The sequence below is a fragment of the Trachemys scripta genome, chromosome 4, assembly GCF_013100865.1.
Source record: "Trachemys scripta elegans isolate TJP31775 chromosome 4, CAS_Tse_1.0, whole genome shotgun sequence".
NCBI classification, from domain to species: domain Eukaryota; kingdom Metazoa; phylum Chordata; order Testudines; family Emydidae; genus Trachemys; species Trachemys scripta.
The window spans coordinates 82135672-82149106 of NC_048301.1; the positions used below are offsets into that span (position 1 = coordinate 82135672).

Genomic DNA, 13435 nt, shown 5'->3' on the forward strand with positions numbered 1-13435 from the left:
TACTCATGCAAACTAGGGCACTATAAGTGGCAGAAGTGAATCATCGTATCGAGAAGTACAACTATTAATATTCTGCTTTACAAGATTTCTCTCAGTTTTTGACCGCACAGAAGAAAACTTGAATTTTTAGAATGTGAATGTTTAATATTTTACATTTAAATCAAGTTAAACATTATATGGTGCAAAGAACTTCTGGACTGGATATTTTACACTAGTGAGTAATATTTAAAATTTTAAGCATCCCACTAATATTCTTAATATTTATGTGTAATATATCAGGGTTCTTCTTAAACTTCATGTATTTAGTTAAAGTGTTCAAACAAAATAGGCACACTACCAAAGACCTTTGGTCCAAATTTGACCAAAGGAAGTTCTCAAATTGTAATTGCCTGGTACATTCCATCACCAATAAAATTTTCCATTTGGCAAGCACTGATTTTTATCTGTGCTTTGTAAAACCAAAAATTAAAGAGAGAGCTTACTCATATGCTACCAAAAATTATATTTGTAATGTAGATACGATTACCTTTATATATCTCGCCAAATTCTGCTCTCAAGCACATACACATGGCTTTTAATAAAGTCCACACCCGTGGTAAAACTGTATTGTAACTTAATTTATCTTAAAAATACATTCAATAGTTAAGTGATTTACAAAGTAAAAAGAAAACTGTGCCTTTTACTACTACATTGTCCTGTATAAAAATAACCTCAAAGATTTTTCTGCCCCCCCCCCCCTTTTTTTAGATGAAATTTCCTACTTTTATTTTTGTTTTCCAGTAATTCTTATCAATGGACATTACTGCACTACCTTACATCTAGGCTTTACTTGTGCTCTTATCAATACTAATTAGAAATGTACAGCTATTGCCCCCTTTTCACAAGGTAAGAAAATATCAGTAAAATAGTTAGTGGAATGTCATCTTATTTCCATATTCAGAGATATGGAAAAAGTATATCTTAGCTAAAAAGACCTTCTAGTCTTTTCCTAGAGAAAAAAAAAACCCTGAAAAGGAACCACATATCTGCTAGAAAGCTCACACAAGTTACTACAAAAATAAACCTACATTTGAAATAAAAAGTTTTACACATATAAACATGCACAAGGCAGATGCTTTTATGCAGATTAAAATTAAAAGACTCTGGCTACTTAATTCACTTACAACCTCAAGCAAAAAAGTTAATGCTTAAAAATAGCAAAGTAGTTTTTGTACCATCAATTTGCATCTTCTTTGGCTGCATAGAAGGTGAAGACATTGAGGAGGTAACTCTGAAGTTTGCAGGAAGAGTCTCTGCAGATCCAGCAGCTAAGCCTCTTATGTCCTTTGGTCTAAACTTCTTTCTCCACGAAGGTGCTCGTCTAAAGCTTTTATCATCATCCTGTCAGATTGATCAGCATCATTAGTAATTCTAAAAACAGGATTATTTACTATAAATTAAAATTAGAGCAGGATCAATATCTTTTCCCACAACTCCAAGCGTCTATACGAGTCAAGGTGCTTAATATTTCTTGGAAAAAAAGATCTGGCTGCCTATCTTTAATTTAACTGCACATTAGTTTATATTTGTGATTTAGGATTTAAGACAATTCACAAATGCCATATAATCTAGTAGTGAGAAGTAAATGGAAGGGTTATAAGAGAAGACAAGAGAACACATATTTCGGGAACATTAACAACCAGGTATAAATTACTTTAAATAATCTCTTTGGCCTCTTAAATTCCACTTTTGCTGGAATATCTATATTGAAATATAGCAACAGGGCACAAAAGAATAGAGGAAAGGACTGACTAGTGAACGATAAACAGTACAAAACCACAATAGTACTACAGTACCTCCCTAATTTATGCATTGTTTCATTTTTAAGTGATTTGAAACCTTTTAATAGGGCTATGTGGAATAGAATGTATCCTCAAATTGAACTATTTCCTCCCCTCCCCCGACTCCCTAGTAGTGCATCTACAGCTTAAAAAATTGTGTTTTTTAATTCACAAGAATGACACTGGACCTACTAACCAAGACAGCTGGTGCCCTGCCTGTGAAATACAAGATTTTTTTCTACTGGATTTTGTATGTTTATGTGCATATATATCCATGGATTGTTTATATTTATTATCACAACCCACTACAACTGATCTGGTTAAACATTTTGAATGTCAGTTTTTAATCTCAATTTGTTTTGGATTTAGAATTAAAATGGATGCAAATATCGATTCCTAAAGCAAGACCCCCATAATTTGCTCTGGCCCTTGTGCTGCATAGAAAGGCTGGAGTGGCATAAAAGTGCCCTAAAAGCTCCTTTTTATATTGTGGGAAGATTTTCTGGTGCAATCACCATGGAAGACAGCGGTAAAGGTGCTTTCCAATGAGCCCCCTTGCAAGCCGTAGTTTAGAGGGTAAGCTGAGGGTAGAAGAGGCATGTCAGGGTGGGGCAGCAACACAAAGCAAGGCAGAGATTCCAACTAGGCAGCGATGCAGCCTATAGTGCAGCTTGGGGAGGCAAATTAGACAGACACCCCCTCGCCCCTTGTGTTGTCTAAATTATGGTAGGGACCCTGATCCAGTACTGCTCCAGAGAGCACAAGGGTGTCTTATGGCCACCGTAAATACCTCTTCCACCTCTTAAGTACATCTACATTACAGACTCCTTTCGATGGTATGTAGAGTACATATCTGCATAGCCCCCCAGCACAGGTATAAACAGTAGTGTAGCTGGTGTGGCATAGCTTAGGCTAAGTCTACACTGGGGGGAGACTGATTTAAGATACGCAAATTCAGCTACGTGAATATGTAGCTGAATTCGACGTATCCAAGCCGACTTACCCCGCTGTGAGGACGGCGGCAAATCGACCGCCGTGGCTCCCCCGTCTACGGTGCTTACTCCTACCTGCGCTGGTGGAGTACGTGCATTGATTCGGGGATCGATTGTTGTGTCCCGACGCGATAATTCGATCCCCGAGAGATCGATTTCTACCCGCCGATCCAGGCGGATAGTGAAGACAAGCCCTTAGGCAACCAGAGTAAAGACGTGCCTGAAGGGTGTGGGTATACATGTACATACCCTACATGCTTTCTACTCAACCACGCCAAACCTTCCCATCTACACTGCTATTTTTAATATTGTAGTGTCCTGCTGCGGGAGTCTTTGCCCTCTACAGGAAGAGACTCCCCCAGCTGGGAGAAGGCTCTGGCAGGAAGAGGCAGATGGGAAAGGCTTATTTTTTTTCCTGCTGCCTCCCATGGCCAAGTCTGTCTTTGGCACAGAAAAGACTCCAGAAGCTCCCCATTTTTGGAACCTTTCCCCACAACAGAGAAAGGCTCTAGCAGGGGAGAGGCAAGGGGGAAAGCCCTTCTGTCTGCCCTTTGCCAGAGCCTTTCACAGACTTGTAGCTACACATCACAGCATGGACGCAGCCTGGTTTTGGCTGCGCCATGCAGCTACATGTACAAAGCCTTAGAGTTGCACCACAAAATCTCAAAAAATTAATTCTTCAATTTCCTAATATGTATTTGGAATTTACTTTAAATATGTCTTCTAAGTAGTAGGAGGAAGAAATAAATATTTACGTGAAGCTTTCATTAAGAATAATCCCAGCCTGCCTGAAAGATTAAAAACAGATCACTAGGCTATTAGTGACATATTAGTGACATGTCTCTGGTAGGACATTCTGCACAAATACTATACAATATATTACTATGCAAGTTTGAATTTGGCTGGGAAACTAGGGTTTAAGCTCACTGCTTTCAAAAAGTACCATATAGCTTTAATAACTGCAAATGGAAAGATACTAGGTCTTAACTCTCTTCTGAAAAATGGGCACCTCCAGCGCCAATCCCCCTAGCACTATGTAGAGGCATCAGTTAAATACTGAAACAGAGTAAGTGCCACTTATTGAACTGCCATTACCACTACTACAACACTTGGGAGGCTTTCCACTTGGGAGGACAGATACTATCCTACATAAGAGATCTCACAAAAGCACTGCCTTATAGCATGGCTTGTAGCCCATGCTATAAAGTGCATTTGCTAACTGAAAAGGGAACAGCTTAAAAACATTTCTTGGAAAAAAAGATCCAATCTATTTAGATAACTGGGCACTAAAAGGAGGGGAAAAACAAACAACAGCTGATTGGGTGGACTTGTGAAAAAGGAGTGGCATGGGATACAGCCTTCAGAAGAAGAAAAAGTTCTGCTTTAAATTGTTCTTTGTAAAGAAGGCAGACAGTGAGAGTGGGTGAAGTTGGAACTATCCACGCCTGTAAAAAAAATGGCAAGTCATAAGCTACCTAAAATGCTGTGCTGTGGAAAAAAGCAGTTCATGTAACACAGAATGATGCTGAACTATTTAGATGAAAATCAAATGGGTCCCACTTGCTAAAAACAGCACTAGAAAAGAATACTAGAAACCAAAGGGAGCAATAATAGATGTAGCTTTCCTGGGACTAGCTCTCTCACTGAAGCAAGTAACTTTTTCCTTCTACCTCTGAGGTTATGCATGGCCTCGGGAGGGCATTCTGATGATTTTCATGAATCTCTGCATTGAAAGTCATCAGATTAACATCCTATTTCTCTTGATAAGAGTGCTAAATAAACATTGTTACATATGTTCTGGGGAAATCCACTTTCTCGGAGATGTTTCAAATATTCATAAAACCAGTTTGTAAGTGCTGTCATGGGACAGTAAGTTCCATCATAAAAGTATACTTGTTCTTTCTTCACCTCAGCAGGTAACAAATCTGCAGTCTGCCTATGGTGCACTTTGCACTGCACATCTGGCTACATCAGCAGCACAGAAGTTCAAATGAACACATGCTCTTGAATATTTAATCCCTCACTGATGCCACTTGAAGAATAAAACTTAAATTTGTCTTTCATCTTATCGCTACTGTTTTTATTTTCTTTTTCAACTTCCATAATGTTACAGTATCACTTCTAACTTTTCATTTAACAACTGTGACCTTCTACTCTGTCCATGTTTTATAAGCACCTGAAAATACAGGTGTGCGCTAAACATCACTTCTGAATACAAATAACTACAGCATCATGATACAGTAAGATTTACTAACCCACTTGAGTATTAAGCAGCAATGATAAACACACTTTTTTCACCTAAAAAAGGCAACAGAGAGTCCTGTGGCACCTTTAAGACTAACAGATGTATTGGAGCATAAGCTTTCGTGGGTGAATGCCCACTTCGTCAGATGTGTCGAATACATCTGTTAGTCTTAAAGGTGCCACAGGACACTCTGTTGCATTTTACAGATCCAGACTAACACGGCTACCCCTCTGATATTTTCACCTACATTACTTAAAAACTAAGATGTTCTTGCTTTAAAAATGCATTCAGATCATAAATTCAATAAGGATACAAAGTATACGAGAATTTGGTAATTTTATCTTGGTTTACATTTTACAAGTTATAAAGCCAACAGCCTACTAGTAGTGTGCTCAAGAGAGACCCAGAATTAGAATAGAAGGAGTGCTGCAGATTAAGGCTAGGTACACTGGCCAAAATACATGCTTACACACATCTATATATACTATGTCTTATTAAATGAGTGTCAGTAGTCCCTCACTTACTTATATTTTAGGAAGAGAGATGGATTCAGACAAAAAGGCATTCTCTGGCACTGACTATGGTTAAAGTTACAGGCAAGACAAATTTGCTGAGCACCTCACACTTTGAAGTTCAGAATAATTCTGTCTAAATATGAGCCAAATATATACAAAATACATACAGTAACTCACAAAGATAAGAAAATTCAAGTTAAGGCTTCCACTTTTTAAAAACCATTCTCTGTATAGTAATAGTTTAAAGAGACTATCCAATCCAAATGCCTTCATTTTAATAGGTTGATCAGAGATCAGGCTTCTTCTTAATGCAAATTCAAACAGACCAATAAATCAAAACTCACCTCTTCAAATCTCCTGTCAGTACCCATAACAAGAAGGTTATTAAATTCTCTCTCCAAAACAGCACGAGCCTAAATTAAAAATAAAGGCATTAAAGTGAATCTTGAAAAGCCAACAAACCACAAGCACCTATAGCACATTTAAAAAACTATTCCTATGTACACATTATAAAATGAATATATGGTAACACTATTATCACAGTATTGTGCAATATGGCATTAATTTAGTACTTGCTAAGTTGTAATTACACATTTAAGGGGGGATTTCCGTGCAGTCAATCTTATATCTGTGTCATGAAAATTCATATCACATCACATGCAAAATTAATGACTGCACAGTGAAAAGAGTGCTTTTTCTTTGCATTTATAGAGCACCTAGCACACCGTGGGTATTACAAGAGACAAATAAGTGATAATAAAGGATAGGCCAATTTATAGGAGAAGATGTGCTGTGAGAAAACAAACCTGTTTTATACAAATAAATTAATTAGATCACATGGTAGAAATTATGGAAAATTTTAAGTTTTATTGTGATATGTTTCCAAATCTATGGTAGAAGACACAGTATAGATAACATTCGATTTTTAAAATTTCTACAGTTGACTAAAACGATTACTTGCTTACATAAAATTAGATTGTATGACAATATGGTTTATTAAAATGGCTAGGGAAAAAAAAATCAGCAGACATGAATTTATTACAGTTATTACCTGTGTGTTCTGAGTAGGTATTTGTAATAATAAAGCTAATGCATTGAAATCAAAAGTTTCCTCTAAGGCCACAAGTGCACCATGAACTCCACTTTCTATAAGGTTATTTGCATATTCTTTAAGACCGATTGACAGTACCCAGCGAATCATTCTGTCATTGCTCCATACAAGAACATCTAAAGAAGAAAAACAAATATGCTATATAAAACTGCATAACAAAATGTCTATACAAATAACTACAAGTCTTGTTTCTTCTATATTACATTGGCATAAGGTTCAGTTGCGTCACTTAGGCACAGGCCACAGCAAGGGGTGATATGGAGCCAACCAGTCTCTGGGAGAGTTCAGAGGGAGAAATCTGCTTGAAATAAGTATCAAATATTTGGGTTATTTAATTTGATATTCAATTCATTTTATGCGGTCTCTACATTTTCAATATGCAGCAGATGTTTTTATTGACAACACAGAATTCCTTTCTGTGCCCCACAGAGCAAAGGGAGACAGTGCTCATTGCCACACCTCTTCATTTACTGCAGTTTACGCTGTCCTGCTTTATGGGTGGGTGTGGAGAAGTGGGGGATATAGCCCACCCTCCTCCCTGCCTGTGAGGAAATATGGTTGGAGCAGTCCTTGTGCTCCTCAGACTTCATGGACTGCACCTTTTCACCTGGCACTTATGTGGGTGGAGAAACTCTTTCCATCCCACAAACCCCTTTAACGGTTAGACATTCCTATCCTTGGAGAGCAAGGGCAATTCTATATTGATAGGTTATTTCAGTTCTTTAAAAACAGTGATTTTCCCTATAGCTTACTACTGCATTTGATCTTCCTTCTTCCTTGGGAATGCAGGAGGTAAGGTGTGGGCTTGAATTCCTACTCCTGCTTTCCCACTACCTCCATCCCCTCTTCAGTATTCACAAATTAACTGGATGTTTTTCATTAAAACAAAAACAAAAAAATCCACAGTAACAAAATGGTTAATATTTGCAAACTATCAGATAATTGTAGGCTTCAGAGTTACTGAAAAAATGGGGACAACTGTCATCTCAGAGATGTTTTCTGAAATAAAACAGTTTCTTTAGTTCACACTTGGAAAATTTTCTTCAGAACAATAAGGGTTAGAAACAAAATTAAATGAAAGCTAATTTCACAGCGCAATTGTTCTACAGTGGGTTCTATGGCATATTCTGTAGCTACAGAATTGTAGACTACAGAGGGCCCTACTAATAGGTCGCTTCCATATGGCATTTCTACGACGCCATGAAATAATACTTTCCAATTTAAAGTAATTGACTTAAATTTTAAAGTAATGCAATTTTGAGGCATCTTACTGGGAAGACTTTAAAATCTAAAGTGAAGCCAAGACAGAAATAGTTAACCTTTTATTTCATTCTGGCTTTCTTCTCTTCTTCTTTCAAGTTCTTTTCGGTCATAATTTAATTTTCGCAAACACATAATACCACACTGGAAACTGTTTCTGTTGGGAAAAGAAAAACATATTTAGGGATAAGCTAGAACACTTAATCAAGAGTATGATGAATACTGCTTTAAGTCTATTTACCTATGAAAACTGTCAACCATTTTAAGTTGTCCACGGAGATCTTTCTTAGTCAAGTGATCTAGCATTCTAGCATCAACAAGACATTCCATGAAGTAGCTGCGGTATTGAGGGAGCCCCAAACTGGGGAGCCACTCATTGCCAATCCACTCATGGTTCATATCACCGTATGCTAGAGTCTGTTTTTAAAAAAAAAAATAAGAATTAAGTGTGATTTACTCATATCAAAAGCAAAGAAACACTAAACAATGTCTTTCCCTAAACTTCACATTAGTATATAGTATTTTTAAAAGTTGCCTTGCCTTCCATTTTTTAACTGGTACTTTTTAGTTTGGAAAAAATACACTATGAAAGTTTTGAGTTGAAGTTTGCTACTTTACATTTAATCTTTTCATTGGAAAAGGATGCTTATTTAAAAAAGGGAATATAAAAACGTTCAGAATAAGTAAAATTTCCATTAATTTTTGTATCAAATTTTGATGACTTTTTGCATGTTCCTCAAATTCCGTTTGACACCATAAAATATAACAACATAACTGATGAGATATTGAACACACCATGTCTCATGAAAAAAATTGAAATTTTTTTCTGAAGTGGTGTAATGTATTTTATTTTCCTGTACTCTCCCCATTCAGACAGCCAAATTCACTGCAGACTTTTGAATATTAACAGGAGTTTTGGGGAACTGATACTGGTGAAAAAAAACACAAAACATGAAACATCTTTTTCTGGGCTCATAGCTGTAACTGCTATTCCCTATTTTGAAGGCTCCTGGTCTTTGAATGACAAGCTCTGGGGGAGATTTTTAAAGCGCAGTTAGGTGTCTGACTCCAATTAAGCTTTGAGCTCAAATGACAGTTACTCTGCCAATGAACTAGTTGGAAAAGTAGTTTAAAGGGGTTTTAATAAAATGGCTACTAACTTTGCGTAACTGTCATTCTTCGAGATGTGTTGCTCATGTCAATTCCATGCTAGGGGTGCGCATACCATGTGCACAATTGCTGGAGATTTTTCCCTTTCTGGTAGCCATAAGGCCGGTTCTAGCATCTCTTGGAGCCCTGTGCACATGTACCGGTATAAGGGATGCCATTGGCTCTGTACTCCCTCATTTTCTTCTTGCCAGTAACTCTGACAGAGGGGTATGGAGGGCGGATCATGGAATGGACATGAACAACATATCTCAAAGAAACACAGGTACAGAAGGTTAGTAATAGTTTTTTCTTGAGTGCTTGCTTATGTCAATTCCATGCTAGGTGACTCACAAACAGTATCCCCAGAGGTGAGCTTGGAGTTTACAGTCATGCCGATTGCAACACTGCTCTCCTGAAACTGGCATCACGACAGGCCAGTTGGGTGATGGCATAGTGGGACAAGAAGGTATGAACCAACAACCATGTCACGGCCCTGCAGATGTCCTAGATTGGTAACTGCATGAGGAATGCTGCTGATGAAGCCTGGGCTCTTGTGGAATGAACTGTCATGATAGCTGGAGGCAGAATCTTTGCCTGCTCGTGGCAAGCCTGGATGCAGGTGATTATCTAGGATGAGATTCTTTGGGATGACACTGGTAGTCTTTTCATCTTGTCTGCCACAGTTACAAAAAGCTGCATAGACTTGCGGAAGGGCTTAGTCCTTTCAATATAGAAGGCCAGGGCCCAACTAATGTCTAATGTGTGTAGCCTCTGTTCCTGAGCAATGCTGTGAGGCTTCAGAAAGAAGACAGGCAGAAAAATGTTCTGCTTGATACAGACCTCTGTTAGGGAAGACCTGTGAGAGCAAGAAGACTGTTCCAAGCAACCGTCACTGGCAGGAAGAAGGAATGGAGAGGGTGCAGATCCGGCGGTGCCCCTTATACCAGTGCATGTGGGTGGGACTCTAGGGGACAGTAGGGCCAGCCCTACAGATACCACTAAGGGAAAAATCTCCAGCAACTGTGCACATGGCACACGTGCACGCCTAGGATAGAATTGACATGAGCAAGCACTCGAAGAAGAAATTATACTTTCCATAACAGGACTGTGCTGGAGGCCAGAGAGGAAACAAGAAGTTGTACAGCCCAAAGATAGTGGGTTAAAGAAGCTCTCCTCAGTTATTTTACTTTTTATCCTTTTTCTATATAATAATATATTATATTCACACACCCACCCACCCCTGGACAGACTCCATCTCATTAGTTGAGGCTACAAATGGGACTTACTACAGATCTGAGACTGAACAAATGTGCAAGCAGGACTATATTGGTGACACAAAAACACACTGTGCCTGGACATAGCATCTCTATGATAATAGAAGTTGGCCAGCGATCATGGTAATGGTGAGATTGTATTAGGGTCTTCCATAACCGGCAGATATTTTTCTTGAACCATTGGCCTGACACAGAGCCAGCATCTCCATAGCATTCTAGGCTTTAGATGCAATAAGGGAGTTATTTTGTATTAAATCAATTCTCTAACCATTTGGTCTGTTCTGCTGCTCAGTCCACAAAGTCATAGACCACAGTTTAAGAGAGAACAGTTTTCACATTAACTTGTTATAATGTCACAGAGGACAAACAGTTTAAGTAACAAACAATAAGCAGAACTTTTGAATATTCCTGTTATATTAAATAGACTTGGAAAGAGGAAAGAAAAACAATATATTTTATTTATAGACTTAGTCTTAACTTCTAAACAAAATATGGTTGTTTTTTTTTCAAATTTGTTCATGATGCATCAGCAAATTTTAAAATGAGTGAACTACAAAATATAGTCTGAGAATCACATTGCCAGTTTATAAGGTTAGTAATAATATCTACAAATTTAGATTATCAAAACATTCTTAAAGGAAAACAAAGATTAGCATTCATGCTCTAATTGCATTGTGTTGCTTTACATATACTGTATAATAAATTACATAAAATCTCCAACCTGAGCCCAGCTTCCCTCCTCATCTTCCTGATGTTATGTGGTTAGAAAAGCAAAAGAACACACAAATATTAGTATTTATAAGTTTAGTATTAAGAGCAAAGTTAAAGATGCAGAGCAGATGCAGTATCTTTATGGCATGCTAAAAATCTAAAGAATGCAAGCAACATGCATTTAAAAACAAACAATATAAAATTTAATGGAAGTAGGAAAATGCTTGCACTGATTGGGTTTTCTGTAAAGAAGAAATTTATGTGCAAATAAATTGTACACACAACACAGTTAGTCTGCCTTCAGTAAGAATCATTGTTGATTTTTTTTTTGTCCCCAAGGGAAAAAAAGAGTGAAGTGTGAATTATAATTTCATATAGGGTTAGTAACTAAAGGAAGCCATAATCCAAATACTTGAGCTATTTTAATACTTTCATTCTTTTGAAAGACTAAAAGGCACATGATTCAAGCAATCAAAAAGTGGGAAAAGCACTATAAGGAACAGAAGTGGCAGTGCTGTAACTAACCGTTTGTGGCGTGGCTGTAAGATTTTCCATTTCTTCATGTGTTACCCAGACATTTCCCGTGGTCTAATATGACCCCACAGTGAACCAATCACATCCAATGAAAGGAAAGCAGTAACAAAGAGGAAAGGTTGCAGAATATATAAGCAATAGGTACATATAAGGAGCAGGCATGGGCAAAAGCAATGGTTTCTAAAGTCTGAAGTACAAATTTACTTAAAATGATAATGTAGAATAAAAGGTGCACTGACATGGGGCATCTCCCTTCAAAGATTATTTAACAATTACAAAGTGTGTTAAATAGTTTACATTGATGTTATTAACAAATCAACTATGACAAGAACTGTAATGTTGAACAAAATTCTAAAATATTCATTTTAATAATGTCCCTTTTATAAGTTATTTGTTCTTAACTACAAATTTTCCTTTGGTGTGTTGCATGTACTTCTGGACAACATTCTAACACAACTGCAATTTTAATTTTATTAAACATTTTTGTAATTCTGCACATTTAAAAGTATTCTTGAACTTTTTTTTAGTCACTATTTCAGTGAGGAGTGATACTAATCTACTAAATATCATATGTATTTTGCTAAAATTATTACCAATTCTTATAAAGCAGTTTCTGCAATAGCCACTTGTTCTCTGTTCAAGCCTGAAATATTTCCAGAAATATTTCCCTACACAGTAGTCAGAATGATCATGCAGACAAAGATCCATAACACTCCCATTTAAGTAAATAGACCATTTGGTGCAATATGAATGTAGGATGAGACCTATGTAAGGATTTAGCATAATTATAATTTGTGAATCTGATTTTGGTTTTATAAACAAAAGATGGCTTTTTATTATTACTGGAACAAATTTTTCCACATCTGCATAAGCCCACTAAGTAAGGACGTACCAAAAAAACCCCATTCCGTAATAGAAAAGACATTCTACTTTATGAAACATTGCTACCTTACGGAAAAGGTATGAAAAAAACATAGTACTTAAAAAGCCATAGTATTTAAAACTAACTATACTGATTTATTTTCTGGAGAATTTTTCTATTTTTTTTTCCTCCTAAATTACTAACATTTGCATTTATATATTTTGTCTGCTGCTTCTGAATTCATCCCATTATGGCATAATGATCTGTCAATATTCTTTGACTTGAGATTAAACAAACAAGTCATCAGCAACAACAACAACAACGGTTTGTTTTTGAACAATATCTCTAGCAACATAAAAAGGGGAATGAAAATAAATCAGAATATCCTTTACCCAGGATGTTTTCCAATATTCTCCAAGAGGAGTCAGTGCCTCTCATTAACAGTACATGACAGAATATAATTATATCAATTCAACCCTCTCCTTTTACTAGAAAGTCTCATGCAATTATAGAAATACTTTAAATTATGCAAAGTAACTCAAATGTTTTTAAATCATGGCAGTTCTCCAGCAAAATTCAGAGCGTATATGCAACATGCCAATTACAAGCACCAATACTGCCACTGGCTAAATGCAGGTGTACCACTATGCCCACATGGAGCCCATAAAAATCACAGTTTCTCATGGCAATAGTCACAGTTCATGATCAATAAGGCTACGTTTTAGCCACGGGTATTTTCAGTAAAAGTCCTGGACAGGCCACGGACAGTAAACAAAAATTCACGGCCTGTGACCTGTTCATAACTTTCATTAAAAATACCTGTGACTAAAACTTGGGCGGCGGCGGTCCGGGGACACTGTGGGTGCTGGAAGAAGTGGCCCGGGACCCTCCGCTGGTGCTGGGGGGCGGCATGCGGCCCAGAAGTGGGACTCCTGCTGGAGCTGGGGGGAGGGTTGGCAGGG

The 13435-nt window shown here is 37.4% G+C and overlaps 1 protein-coding gene across 13 annotated transcripts in view; it reads right to left on the bottom strand.

Annotated features, from left to right (window-relative positions):
• Positions 1-13435, bottom strand: part of PPFIA1 (PTPRF interacting protein alpha 1) — a 93263-nt gene that overhangs the window by 7640 nt on the left and 72188 nt on the right. For 5 of the 13 annotated variants that reach the window (XM_034769733.1, XM_034769734.1, XM_034769739.1 and 2 more), the window contains 7 exons: positions 11603-11665; positions 11088-11114; positions 8185-8360; positions 8003-8100; positions 6624-6799; positions 5917-5985; positions 1215-1380 (listed from right to left, as the gene is read on the bottom strand). In XM_034769733.1, the coding sequence (XP_034625624.1) occupies positions 1215-1380; positions 5917-5985; positions 6624-6799; positions 8003-8100; positions 8185-8360; positions 11088-11114; positions 11603-11665 (775 nt within the window). The remainder of the gene's footprint in view (positions 1-1214; positions 1381-5916; positions 5986-6623; positions 6800-8002; positions 8101-8184; positions 8361-11087; positions 11115-11602; positions 11666-13435) is intronic. The other 8 variants (XM_034769741.1, XM_034769740.1, XM_034769743.1 and 5 more) reach the window with 2 other exon arrangements.